Consider the following 15386-nt stretch of genomic DNA (forward strand, 5'->3'; position numbering starts at 1 on the left):
GAGCGGAGGAGGCTGTTTTCACCTTCCCCAGGCTCCTAGAAAGCCTCTGGAGCCTGGGGAGGGCAAGAAACGGGTCCGCCATGCAATCACATGCCAAACGCTTGGGGGAGGTTGAGTGAGGTCACGTGGGCAGGGGGAGGGCACATAAAATTATGGGTGTGAGCACACCCGCACATGACCCCCACCCCCAGCGCTCCCCCCACTTTTGGCACGCGATAGCAAAAAGATTAGCCATCACTGTCCTAGATGCTAATATAGGGGTGACTCATAAAGAGGTTATGAATCCCAGTCCCCATTTTCCTATTGTTACTTCTCTTATTAAAAGCTCAATTTTGCTTCTTTTTTGACAGGTGCTTGTCCTTTTTGGTAGAGCAGTCAATATTTTCCCCCTCTCTTATTTGCTCAATTTCTTCCGTGATCACAAGATCACTCCGAAAATGATGTTCATCATGTGGTTTAGTGGTAAGTTTTTGTCATTTTCATTCTTGGGCATTGTTCTATATAGCATCGTAATTGTTAACTGGGTCTTCATAAGATCATGTTAAAACTATATGCTGAGTTTCTGCATAAGAAACTTTCATTTTCTCTATTTTTGACGGATTGATTGATTGATGTTTCCCACTACACAAAGGAATTGTCTCCAATTGTTCAGGAGAAAAAAATGTTTGGGATAGAGATAAATCTTTCATTGCACATTTCTAATTCTGCATTGGCTGTTTTGCATAAAATAGGAAGTAATTCAGCTTTCCCCCACATGATCTTATCTAGATGTATTGTAAAACTCAGCAGCACTTTTTCATGTGGCTGTTGACAAAAATAGGATTGCCAACATGATTGTCAGCATCCAATGATGGATATGGCACAAGAAGAAGAAGTATTGTAAAAATAATTTCTATATTGTCCTAGCAAATTTGCAAAAATAGCTGGGAATTCAGAATTTCGAGTTCAAGAATATGGAATTTCAAGGAGGGAAAAGTCTAATGAGAGTGACTTCTGCTGGTCTGAGATGGAACTTTTGTCCCAAGTCATACATGGACATATGATCACTCATGAGCCACATGATACCTTTAAAGCCACACATCTCTTTTTTCAAGCCCACCATCGTTCTTCTCCTATACCTCCTTAGCCATTGATAGCATGTGAAAGGATACATTTCCCTCCCAGGTTTTGCCCAGCGCACAAACACTTTATCTTGGCAGGCAGTTGGAAATTCAGTTTAAATGGAGAAAGGGCTGCCTGGGAGGTAGATAGCTCTGCATTTATGTGTCAATATATTTGCATATAAGTTTATTTCCAGTCCATTGCTGAATGCCACATAGACCCATTAGGGCAAAAAGACTTCCCATCTCTGGAGAAGATTGATCTTGGGTATAGAAGAAACAAAAATCTAAAGCAGTATAAGGCAGATTTCAGTGGTGATGAGACACAGTGGAGGAATGAATGGTTTTGAAGGTAGAAGTGATATAGCTTTGTGCCAATAAATACTTCACTGCAAGCAATTCCTTCTAGGCTACCCTAAACAAGGATGCTTGTCCCTTAATCTTGAAATAGCAAACAAAGAAACCATCATTTTGATAGCTTTGAAGAATATGATTTCTATAGAGACTGAGGAATGTTTATATATGTTCCCTGTGTTCCTCCCCATTAACTAGGCTTACGTGGGGCAATTCCTTATGCCTTGAGCCTCCACTTGGGCCTGGAACCAATTGAGAAGCGGCAGTTGATTGGCACTACCACAATCATCATTGTGTTGTTCACAATCTTATTGCTGGGTGGAGGAACAATGCCTTTAATCAGGCTGATTGACATTGAAGACTCTAAAGCCCGGCGGAAGAACAAGAAGGATATCAATCTCAGCAAAACAGAGAAAATGGTGAGTGTCCCATGTTCTGTGTTTAAACGAGATAGATGCTTTAATATATGAGTCTTCCATGAACCTCTTTGCCTTTCTTTCATGCCTGTATATTTGCTTTCCCTGATTTGGAATTCCTCTAAATTTGTTAGGTTCTATGTAGATAATCCTTGATTTACAATCTATCAACTTAGTGACTATTTGAAGTTAAGATGAACTTAACTTGGGGCTACCTATGACCTGGTTCTGAGGTTCCAATGGTCAGGCCCCTTCTATGATCACATTTTGGGTACTTGGCAACCTAGCCTCCTTTATGTCTGTGTGCAGCATCCCATGGTCACCTGAGAATGTTTTACAACAATTTTGCCAAAAACTGGCACATCTAGTTTTAAGTAAAACTGTGCCAATAGTGAACCATAGGTTTGCTTAACAGTGTTAGCTGCTTTAGGACTGCTGCGTTCATTTAACGACCATTTCAAAAACAAGATTGTAAAATCGGGTCAGTCACAGACCCATTTTACAACTGCCACAACTTAAACTGTAACAGGCAGGCTCCATTATGGTCATACGTTGAGGAGTACCTGTAGCTACCAGAACTCTTCTTATTGGCTGAGGATTCTGATTGCAGCCATAGTACATCCAAAGCACTCCAATTCGGTTAAGTCTGCTTTCTGTAGATTGAGACAGAGGAGAGGCAAAGGAGACAGAACTGCGAGAGTCTTCGGAATATTGTTGCACAGGAAGCTTCTCTTTATTCTGATACATAGCACCGTTTCAGCAGGCGGGTTGTGAACGTAGTGCAGTGTAATGATCAGTCCGCTACCTTTAAGTAAAATAACCTTCCCATTGAAATTCAGACACAATGCTGCCATTTGGACTGATCTAAGTGGATGACGATAACATACAGATGGTGAGTCACACATCTTCCAAAAGGATGATAGGGTGTACTTCACTGATAAGCTGCAGATGTAAATTACTGCCAAGCAGATCACAAATAAGAAAAAAATAATGCATATCTATATTAAAAAGTTGGGAAGGGGGGGGTATATTTATTTAAAGCCCCTATCTTGGCATAGCAGAAGCTCTGTGAAACAATCAGCCTTACCTGAAACACTGTCCTGCTTTTTACCGAGTGCTCAAAATTTTCAGAGCATTCTGGGAAAATGACTTTGTATTGAAAATGCATTTAAACTAAATACAAATATATGTTTGATGCCGCTTGCTACTCATAAATTGATTCTATACCTGTACTTCAAAGATGCATATTATACTAGAAATGTTATATGTATCAGCATTATTCATGATGTTTGAACCTAGGTAAATCATGGTTAAAATTAACTCAAGATCTTTGAGCTTTGGTTTATTAGCATAGTTGAATTCCTAATGCATAACTAATGCAACAGGCAGTCCTTGATTTATGACTGCAATTAGGATTGGGATTTTGGTTGCTAAATAATGCAGTCATTAAGCAAGTTTTTGTGAGACCAGATCCAATTTTGCAACCATTTTACTGTGGTTGTTAAACAAATCATGTGGTATTTAAGTGAATCAAGCAGTCATTAAACGAATTGATTTCCACGATTGACTTCGTTTATTGGAAGTGAGCTGGGAATATTGCAAATTGTGATCCAGTGACTGCAAAACTCTGCAGCCATTGAAAATACAAGTGGTCACCGAGTATCTGAATTGTGATCAGGTGATTGTGGAGGTTGCATGATAATTGTAACTTCAAGGATGACTTGTAAGTCCTTTTTTCCAAGGCTGCTATAACTCCAAACCATTGAGAAATGAACAGTTATAAATTGAGGACTATCTGTAGTCATTATTTTATGATGGGCCAAATGCATAATGACAGTTAATTGAAAACAGGAACAAGAGCTTCTAATTCTGCAATTATACTATATGAAGTAAGGAGTAGAGTCAGCCTGCAGACCTAAGGCTCAGCCATACTTATTCCTGTAGCATCAATAGTACTATTTAGCGTTGTATGCACACATTCAGTTGCAGTGTTCACAGACAATCTACAGTTATTACATAGCTTGTTAGTTTCTGATGTTGGGTAAACCATCCATTGTGTTTTATAGACCACAGTTTATGGCTTAGTCTTACAAACTGGGAGGAGAGGGTCATATAAAAACCTTCCTGGCAGACCTTGCTTTCTAAGAGTTTCCCAAAAGTTAATAACAGGCAACCATCAGTCAGTTAGAACTCTTGAATACTGCCTATTCTGTCCAATGGGGAAGGCTTATCTTCTACCCATGATTTCTTCAGCCCAGCTCTAGGCAAATGGAAAAGAAGATGCTTTGGATCTTCTTGCCCAAAGCTCAGAAACATAGAATATAACAAATCTAGTGTCAGTTTAGAAGCACAGGGCAGTGTGAAATTTTTAAGAGGAAAGTTTTAATGAAAAAAACCCTTATGAAACTAATTTGTTCTCTGACTCCTTCCCAGGGTCAAAGGATGAGCTCCTTGCCTTTACTTCTGATGTGATTTCATTAGTACCTGAGTCTTGTGCAATGTTATACATGCCATTAAACCTCCATAGTAATCAAACTGAATCTCTCTTTCTCTCTCTCTCTCTATATATATAAGAAATTCATTGGTGAAAGAGGTGTATATGGAAAACAAGGGAAGGCAATAGCCGTACATACAGAATTATAAATAAAATCAGTAGATTCAGCTCAGCTAAACGAGATCCCTCTTATATCGTAACAATAAGATCCTGGCATTTGGCAGATATTCCCTGCAGAGAGGATGATTGAAAAAGGGTCTTAGGATTTCCTTACTCTCTCTCTCTTCTTTTCCTTTTCCTTTTCCTTGCTTTGCTTCTGAGCACTACTTGTATTGTACTCTGTGTTCCCTTTCCCTCTTGAGTTGTTCGCCACCCTGAGTCCCTCCCGGAATAGGGCGGCATATAAATAAAACAAATCTAAATCTAAATCACTCAATGAAATCAAGTTTTACACCCCTGCTGTAGATTTGCATGGTAGAAATTGGAAAAATAAAGAGCTGAGTTCTGTCTCTTCAATTATCTTAGCTGTCAATCAAATGGAGCTCTGTCATGCCACACAAAAAGTAGAGTTTGTCACACTTAGTGGGATATTGTCTTAAATCTCAGTTAAATTAATCATGGGTTACTCTGGAACTAATATGAAAGCATGTCAGTCTGTATAAAGCTCACTTAAGTGTTTCTACATATTAAATGTGTATTTGTGCCAGACTCCTCAGATGTAATTCCACCAGACTCTTTAAATATTTAAATCCCCATCACTTAGGACATCACATGTGCTTGTCAGAAGAAGGTTGGGATCATTTTGGAACAGATGTCTCTGTGCTCGTTTCTGCTTTTTTGCTTTGTGCTGCAATGCAGTTACAGCGTTGGTCATTTTGCAATGTGGACATTTTCTGCTGGCGTTTTCCTCAACCATCCTTTGTTTTGAGGTAGCTGGTATACATTCAGATCAGGCAAAAGGCAGCTGGCAGGTAAAGTCACAAAACAGACAAGCCATTTTTGTGTTAATGACCTGACTAATGAAATACTGGTTCCTAGCAGGTTCTTTGCTGCTTTCTTTTCTATCACATTTGGTGCAATGCGAACTGCCAAAGTAATAAATTTAAAGTCTGTGGAAGTCAGAAATCGGCTCTTAAAATGGTTGAATGCAAGTCAAGGTTTCTCTTTTCTTTTATGATCCTTAATTATTGAATATTACTTTTCTGTAATGACTTTCTTAATTTTTCCATCATAACTATAAAGTTATTGACACTTTTGTTGAATTACATGTAAACACAGTAAATAAAATGGTAGGGTATAAGAAACATCAAAGAAAACTATTGTTTTTTTTTTATTCCTAAAATCACCTCCTCTCAGGGAAACACCATTGAATCTGAACACTTATCTGAACTGACAGAGGAAGAATACGAAGCTCATTATTTAAAGCGGCAGGATCTCAAAGGCTTTATGTGGCTTGATGTCAAATATTTGAATCCTTTCTTTACCAGACGGCTCACCCAAGAGGTAGGTTCAGCCTAAAGAAATTGTATAGCAGATTGATTTTCAATCTAATTTGATATCCAAGAATACGATGACTGCTATTTGTATTAAAATAACCCAAACTTCCTGCACTAACATTTTGACTTTCTCTTTATAGAAAACTCATTTAACTGGCTAGAGTCCAGGCAACCTCTGCCATGAGTTGTTCTAAGCATAGCTTAGTGTAATCATAGCCTATTGACAGATTTCTGGCTTATATTCCTTCCCTTGAGCTCTTCTTGCTTTGTGACTTTTAATTGATTGGAATCTTGATAAGGGAGCAAAAAAGAAAACAACAAGAACAGACAAGATTTAAAAAAGCATTTTGTTGTAGGGGGTGGGTGTAGAGTGGCAGCAGGGAAGAAGGCAGTAGAGGTAGGGTGGGTGAGTCAGGTGTACTAGGTGGATGGGTGTCAGGAGCTAGCAATTTCATGATGGTAGGGAGGAAGGAAGGAAGAAGGAAGATGTGGGAAAAATTGGCCAGTTCTTGAATTGGTCTTCATGAGTGCTCCTCATGTTGTACTTGAATTCAAGTGAGGGGTAGCTCAGAGGGTTGAGCGCAAGGCTAAACAAGATTGATGGTCAGAACATAGGAAGGAGAGGAGAGAGGTGCACCAGCCTTGCCTTGCTTGTCCATTGTGACTTCTCTGGATTTGTTTTAGCTGAAATCTGGAATAGTCTCAATGTTTTTTCTTCAGTTGTATCCTGACCCACCTGGAACAGTCTGATCAAAAGTCTGAACTACAATATGTACATATTGTGTGCATGAAACAAACCATGTGCTTTGTTCCTATCCTTTTAAGCTACCTTGCAGGGAGCGTATGCAAGTAACCTTTCTGTAACAAAAGGACAAAACCTTAGTTATGCATACTAGGAAACCAAGCAAGTAATGTTCAGAGTCACATACTTCTAAAGGACTTGTCTTACCATTTCACATTTTCAAACAAGAGGCTTTTCTATTTTTTTCCTTCTCTGTAGCTTCCTGCTTCAAAATATACATAGAAAGAGAAAGACCTGAGGTTTTTCAGTGGAATTCTTCATCATCTATCCATGTTAATGTTATCATAGCACTGTCTTGTAGCATTTTTTTTTCCTTCCTTTAAACCTAGCATATCAGATCTATTTAATTCCATGCATACAGCAGAATTGAAGTTGTACTGCCTTATGCACAAGAAGATGGAGAAGTGCAATTCTAACTTTCTTTTTTATATTTTTTATTTGTTTCCTCTGTATACAGTATGTGCTTAACGAATAGCGTACTGTCTGGGTCAATTCGTTTACATAGTAATACTTAAGTTCCTAATTTCTACCCTTGTTTTCCAACCATTGATAAAACAAATCCCAAGTTCAAAGATATTCTGTCTTCTTTTTCTTTTATCTTCAGTGTTAATCTGTCCATTTCTGCACAGTCCAATATTTTTTTAATTATATCTTCTTCCGAAGGTGTTTCCTTGCTTTTCCAGTGTTATGCAAATACAATTCTTGCTGCTGTTAAAACATGTAATATCAAATATACATCCCCTTTACCATATTTTTCTGGTGGTATGCCTAACAAAAACAGTTCTGTCTTAAAAATCTATATGCTGTCTTAACATTTTTTCTAAGCAAGTATGCATTTTCACCTAACATTTTTTTGCTTTTGGGCATGTCCACCACAGGTGATAATAGGTGGCCGTTTTTTTATTACATTTCCAACATTTGGTGGACATATTTTTGAACATTTTTGCTAAAAAAAATTAAGACTGCAATTCTAACTTTCTTTTTTTTTCTTATGAAAATTAATGTTTTTATTTTCCATTTTTCATTTTCATACAGTCACATATATACTGTGCATAACCGGGGCCATACAACATTAAACAATAATCACAGCAGTTCCTCTTGTCAACAATACCCCCAGAAATATAAATAAAATAAGACTCAAACTAAAACTCAAATAGAAACCCAATATACCTCTTCCGCTCTCCATACACCTCTTTCTTCCACCCCCCTCCAACTTACTATCTTCCCTCCATCATTCCCCTCTACCCTACTTCCCCTCCCCCTCTACCACTCCTCTCTCCCAGTCCACTCCCTCCCTTCCTTCTCACCCTCCCTCCCATCCTCTCTCCCGCCCTCTCTACCCCTCTTCCTTCTATCCCACTCCTCCTCCCCTTGGTCTATTTCTACTATATGTCAATGTATTCAGCTTGTCCTATTTTTACGGAGAAATTAAAGAGAAACAGTATATATGTGAAATCACATTACGTTGAAATCTAACATACAGTATATGTTCCCCCCCCTACCCTCCCCCCAAACACCCCACCTCCCTCCCCCCCCCCGACTTCCCAGAGCCGGTACATGGTATACAGTTCTGTCTTAAAAATCTATATGCTGTCTTAACATTTTTTCTAAGCAAGTATGCATTTTCACCTAACATTTTTTTGCTTTTGGGCATGTCTACCACAGGTGATAATAGGTGGCTGGTTTTTTATTACATTTCCAACATTTGGTGGACATATTTTTAAACATTTTTGCTAAAAAAATTTAAGACTGCAATTCTAACTTTCTAAAGCGGCTGCATCTTCCCTTTACCACAGGACCTACATCATGGGCGCATACAGATGAAAAGCCTCACCAACAAATGGTACGAGGAAGTACGACAAGGACCTTCTGGATCAGAAGATGATGAGCAGGAGTTGCTGTAGCAGGCTGTTGGGTGTGGGTGCTTCTGCTGACATCTCCAACTTTAATTTTAAGGCAGACACTCACACGCATACCATGTACAACTTGGTAAGGTTGTTGTCAAGTGACTCTTTGTCCAGTATAAAGTTGTGCCATGTGCTGGAATGCAAGATCATCTCTAATGCCATGTGTTTTTTTTAACTCTTTTGAAACTATGGCCACTTTTCAGGCAGCAGTTATCCCAAGTACACAGGGATAATTAATGGATAATAAGATAATTAGAAACATGGGTGGCACTGTCTGTGATTTTCTGCTGTAAATGTACGTTAAAGAAAAATCTGTAGAAGAGCTTTAAAAAGAAGTTTAGTGCACTTTACTCTACTTTTGCCAATATACTGGCCCTGTACTGGAAGGACAATGCTGTGAATTTGTATTGACAGTGAACAAATAAGTGAATATTTAAGGCCTATCTTTACATTGCTCTTTAAATATTTAATGAACTCAGGGTACAGAGTGACAGAAGACAGAAGCGGCTAATGAAAGGCCCTTGGCCTTTGGGATTTCTAAAAATGATTCTTCCAATTTGTTATTTCTAAGTTTGAAATAACTTGACGCACAGTTCCATACCATAACTTCAGATCATTTGGTTCCAGAATAAAGCTTTATTTGAAATCTATCAAGCTTAATTTTCAACCCTTCTCATTGCTTTCCTTTGAGAACAGCTCCACAGCACAACTCAGGAAGGGTGTCTTGAAGCCAGAGCATAGAAGAGGCAAATAAGCAAGGGAAAGTCCAAAGACTGGAAACAATTCAGCTGCTTTTTTTATTATTCCCAGATTGGCCTTTACATACTGTCTAATTTATTTTTAGATGCTTGCAGAGCCATATGTGCTCATGCAAAACATCAAATCATACAATGACTGTACCTTTTTAAAAAGCTGGGTGGGGAACATTTCTGGAACTTTGCCATGAATATAAAACATTGGTCAATGGGATATTATCACACTAAAAGTGAGGGGGAAATGATGCATTTTTTCCATCTGAGGAAAATTGAGATATTTTTTGCAAACCACAGAAACTCCCATTTATATTCCAAACTGGTACAGCCTCAGAAAGCTTATTCCACATGATTTTTCCTCATACACAAAACTGTCTCGAGATTCACTGCAGATAGAAAGGAATACAGAGTTGAGACAGACCTCTAGCCTCAGTTGGTTGTGGTTGGAGTGGCCTGTCAGCCCTATAAAACAAATATAACTAAATATTCCTCGTGTAACTAATTGTAGCCTTTTTTATTCTGCCATGCTGTCATGACAGATTGATAAAGCTTGCACAAATGTTCTTTTACAAACATGTTCTCAGTAACATTGTGTAATGTTGAGAGCAGGAATGCTGCAGTAGGTGCACTTCAGATGAATTTTAAGATCTATCTTTAAGCAACCCTTCACTGCTGACAAGAAGAGATCATAAGAAAATTATTTAATTCAAAAGATGTGAAGAGAGGAAGTAAAACCGAGTCATTCTATAGGTCTCAAAGGACAACTTGTCTTACTGCCAGATTCTGCTGGGGATACATGCCAGGACTGTTCTGAAGCTAAGTGAATGAGGATGCCTTTTCTCCTTTTTTTCCCCTCTACAGAGTGGGGACATATTGTTATTTCACATTGTGAAACATTAGGCGAGTTTGGCATTAAATCAATGTATTAAATAACATTAAGGCAAGTTGGGCATTAAGTTATATACTTAGTTATTATTTCAGTTTATATGATTCCCCATATAAATTCATGACTCTGGGCATATAGGAATTAAAAACTATAGAACAACATAAAATTGTATAAAAAACTGCATAAATAAAATCAGTAGCTGAGGTAAAAACAGCAAAATTACAGTCAGTAATTAATACAACCAGTGCTTTGCTTTGCATTGAAATCCCCAAGCTTGATCACACTATTACTATCACTATTTAGAGTGAAATTAGCCTTGAAGGTTGCAGATGGCACAGGAATTGATGCTTTATCATCCAACTGTGGAAGAATGCTTGCTCAATTACCAGTGTGCAAGCATAGTTCACCCATCTCTTTGAGGTGTATACTGTATTTTGGACAACTATCTTAAATGACAAGGTCAAATTATTCAACATCATGTAAATAGACCTCTGAATGTCATTAAAAATTACTGGAATATAAATATAGTAGAAATGCAGTTTAGCTTACCCAACTATTTAGACATATGTAGACTTCTAAGGAAGCATTAACACAGAGGAATCTGCATTCTATTAAAGAAGTTTATTTAGAACTCCTAACCAGTCTCCTAGCAAAAATATTGGATTAAAGCTTTCATAATCCCCAATCAACATAGCCAATACAATAGTAGAATATAAGGGTTAGAAGGGACTCGAAAAGCATTTGGTCCGCCCACCTGACCACTACTAAGCACTCTAAGCAGATGGCCATCTACCTTCTATTTAAACACTTCCATTGTCTTTCGAGGCAAGTGATTCTTTTATTGAACAATTGTTAATGTTAGAAAAACTTTCTGATTTCCAATTGAAATCTGTTTCCTTATAATTTAAATCCATGGTTTCTTGTTATATATTCTTGAACAATATTGATCATAATGTACATGGCAGAGATTCAGATATCTGAAGACATCTGACGTTCTTCCACAATATACTCAACAATTCCAATAACTCCTCAGAACTTTTTCTTTCCAAGTCTCTTACCCCCTTGGTTATTTTCCTGTGGACACATTCAAATTTGTTAATGTTCATTTTGAACTGCGGAGCTGGAATTGGGCATAATATTCTAGGTATGGACTAGAGGGCAGCAGGTTGGAAATTTATGTTGATTACAATGTCAGATATTCCTAAACTACTCAGTTCATGAGTTCTAGGATAACCATTGTTATAAAATAGGTTTGTGAGCACCTTCATGATTAAGATAAAGATAGTGTAATATCCTGGCCAAGCTTTCCCTAAGCATGTTTTCATATGTGTATGGCTACAACTTTCAAAGTTCTCCCACAAGTATTGATTCTGGGAAGTTGTCATTCCAATGTATCTGGGCTACTCCAGTTTGGTAAAGGCGATTTCTAACTATAGATTATAAAATAAATTGTTCTGTATCTAATGGAGAAAAGTACATCTTATAAAACCTCAGGGCACATATGAGGCTTTGTTGAGTTAGCACTCAATTAGTGGATAGTGCCAAAGTCTGTTCTTTGAAAAGTCAAGTATTTTAAGGAATAAAATCATGATGAAAGCTTCTTCCAGGCTTAAGGTAGTCATTTTACTCCTGAATCTACCCAACCCACTCAGTTGGAGAAATGAAAACAGACACCATCCACGTGTCTGGGGAGGGGAGGCGAGGCTTGAGTTAAGGAGAGCTCCTGGAGCCACCAGAAAAGGGGTGCTGCCAGGTGACATTAGACCCTGGCTACACTTTCTCTTCTCATATCTCTTACATTTCAATAGCCAGTTTGCAGGATCAATTAAGGCCATTTTCAGGCTTGGGATCTTTAGTTGCTGATCTCTATAGTACAGCATCTATAGAAGATGCTATTTTAGTCTTTCATTAAGTTCAGCTAATAGCTGTTCATTTAATTTGTACATTATCGCCTGTACATTTATTTCAATTTTCTGAACCTATCCTATTGTAGAGATAGGAATAGTCTGTAACATCAACATTATGTAGGCATACATAATTTTATTACCAGTGCACACAATGGATTGAAATTACTGCAAGGAGTAATAATACACTCTTCCCATTCAGCATTTTTCCTATGCAAGTATATTATTCTGCAGAGGTACATATTTCATAGAAATTACAATGTTAAACTATAAGGTTTATTAAAGCAAGAGGGTATCACATCAATATTTTTATGGTAGCTTATGTCAGACCGACCCCGCTCTTGATGTTTATAGGCACCAATGTTCCTGGAGACATTTTCCTGGTGCCCTCCAGGCTCTCTGCTTACCTGACTTTTTAATTATTTTTAAAAATCATTTTTATAAAAAAAAAAACCATTGTAAAATAGCTTCCTGCACTATTTCTTTACAAAATCAAAATGGTAAAACTGTAACAGGCTTTCGGAAGACCATTTAATGGTCACAGGTCTCATGCATTCAGATTTTAAGGTTGCCGTAGATTGATTCTGGGCAGTTTACAAAGTGTCGAAGTGAATAATACAATTAATAAAAGAATAATTTTAAAAATGGCCATACTGATGGACAATGGGAGAGGGGGGGGCATGGAAAAGAGCCATAAACTATTCAATCTCAAGGGGTGGAATTTTGCAACTTCCTGGGCTACATCTATGGGAGGTATCAGGTCTTTAAGGCTCTCTTAAGGCAGGGGTTCCCAACCCCTGGTCCATGGACTGGCACTAGGCCATGGCATCCTACATGTCTGTGCAAACAAGTGAAACCACATCTGCAGGATGCAGGCAGCATACAAAATCATGCCTCTGGTCTGTAGAAAAACCTGTCCCCATGGAACCAGCCCCTAGTACCCAAAAGGTTGGGGGCTGCTGCCTTAAGGCACGGCAGGGTTGGATGGGACCATATGGATTGGTGTGCGAGGCGCACATTCTGTTCCAGATAATGTTTATTAGAGGGGACCCAATGCGTGTCAGCTTTATTGGGCTATATGAGACGGACAGAACAAGAAGAGAATAAGAAGAGAAGAGAATTCTTTATTAGCCAAGTGTGATTGGACACACAAAGAATTTGTCTTTGGTGCATATGCTGTCAGTGTACATAAAAAGACAAGATACATTCCTCAAGAATCATAAAGTACAACACTTAATGATAGTCATAGTGTATAAATAAGCAATCAAATCATACTAGGAAACAATATAAATCATAAGGATACAAGCAACAAAGTTACAGTCATACAGGTGGAAGGAGATGGGTGATAGGAATGATGAGAAGATTAATACTAACGCAGACTTAGTAAATAGTTCGACAGTGTTGAGGGAACTATTTGTTTAGCAGAGTGATGGTGTTCGGGGAAAAAACTATTCTTGTGTCTAGAAAGACTTGCAAATAGCCAAAGCTTTTTAGATAACAATATTTTGTAGTGTCTTACAGATGAATCAGTAACTTCAAGATGGTGGGAATTATCATCAAGGACTATCAAATTATTATTTTTAATGAGAAAAAAGAAATAATTTGTTTGGCACAAAATCCATATCAACTGTATTTATTTCTATTCAAATGTAAAATCAATTAAAATTATTTATTTACCCTTGCCTTGCCTACTTTATGGAATGTAGTCTGTGGCACCTCAGTCATAGACTAAGCAACATGTTGAGATTGTCTTTGAACTTGGCATTATGGTGCGCCAGAAAGAATTTTAAACAAAAGTTAGTACTTGTACAATTAACTGCAATCTCTACAATGGCTATTGTTTCTAAATTACTGATCAGGAATAGCATCAGGTTTTTTATTCCTATACTTTATCATTTTATATCAAACCATCTTAGAAAGCAATATTTTTGATTAGGAATTTAAGAACATTTCTGGAGTTTATCATGTGGAGGCCATCAAGAATTGAACTTCAGATTATGTCCCTACATGAAGCATTTTGGCAGATTATGATATCTGTGCATACAAGTCATTATTTCATTGTCAGAAATAGAGATATGGTCTTCAATGTACTTTGCAAAGCGCAAAATGTTTGCCTCGCCCCCTTCTCTCTGGGAAAATATTCTGTCTCTCAAGGCCTACAGAATAGGTTTTGTATATTCCCAACCCAACAAACCAGCAATTTCTTTCCACTTCTTTTATTATGTTTACAGCGGATGAGAATGTTTGAAAACCGGGTAAAATATTTACAGGCAAGATTCCAATATTTAATGGGACAAAAGATGAAGTGGGCAAAATTTAAGAAAGAATTTCCATAATAAACAAGAGTATTTGCCTACTGATAGACAAATAAAGGCGTCACTCAACAAAGCTCCTTCTTTGCAGGTATGTTTATAAGAGAAAGGTTAAAAAAAAATCAACCATGTCTATATGAGCAAACCTCTGTCCTTTTTTTAAAAACTAGGTAATGCCTTTGCCCACTTTGAAGTGAATGTGACTAGATTCAGTGAAGCTTACTCCTGTATAAAAGTGAATAAAACTGCAGCCACAAACAGTACAGATGCAGATTCTTCCAACATTCTCTTCTATTTTTGTTATATAAAATCTACAGGAGCACTTTTTGGTAGAATACTTCAAAAAATTTCTCTTTCAATAATACCATTTAATTTGTGTTCTGTTTCAATGAGTTCAGTGTGGAAAATATGGATTGAATGCAAAATTCTGCAGTACCATATAAAAAAGACAGATATCTCTCCTATATATATCTATCCTGTTTCTCTGAAAATAAGACCTTCCCGGATAATAAGCCCATTTGCATGCGCTAAAATAAGCCCGCCCTGAAAATATTGCCACACAGCAACAGCCATGAGGTGACCACACTCGCCGCCTCCTGCACTTCAAAAATAATAAGACCTCCCTGAAAATAAGGCCAAGCACTTATTTTTGTGGGGGGGTCAAAAGAAAATAAGACCCTGTCTTATTTTTTGGGGAAAACAGTAATATATTCTTGAGGTCTGGATTCCTAGAAAATAGCTATCCTACATTGCTGATGGAAGGCTGTATAACTAAGGTTATTAATTGACAATAATCTGGATGCCTTGCCTTTAATTGCTGGTGAAAAATCCTGTCTCCAACAAGAGAAAGAGAAAGCTTCCCTGTTAAAATAAGCATGAAATAAACATTTCTGAAAAAGCACCTTAGCTGGGTTGGAGTGGGGTGGAGTTTGGGAGGAACAATGACAGATACTTCCAGTTTTG

The 15386-nt window shown here is 37.7% G+C and overlaps 1 protein-coding gene across 1 annotated transcript in view; it reads left to right on the forward strand.

Annotated features, from left to right (window-relative positions):
- The window catches only part of SLC9A8 (solute carrier family 9 member A8), a 59121-nt gene extending 45856 nt beyond the window's left edge, over positions 1-13265 (forward strand). Inside the window, exons 13-16 of the mRNA XM_032217698.1 lie at positions 351-462; positions 1653-1873; positions 5721-5867; positions 8459-13265. Coding sequence (XP_032073589.1) covers positions 351-462; positions 1653-1873; positions 5721-5867; positions 8459-8566 — 588 coding nt within the window. The 3' untranslated portion in view covers positions 8567-13265. The remainder of the gene's footprint in view (positions 1-350; positions 463-1652; positions 1874-5720; positions 5868-8458) is intronic.
- The last annotated feature ends 2121 nt before the right edge of the window (positions 13266-15386 follow it).

This window comes from Thamnophis elegans, chromosome 5 (assembly GCF_009769535.1).
Source record: "Thamnophis elegans isolate rThaEle1 chromosome 5, rThaEle1.pri, whole genome shotgun sequence".
NCBI classification, from domain to species: Eukaryota; Metazoa; Chordata; class Lepidosauria; order Squamata; family Colubridae; genus Thamnophis; species Thamnophis elegans.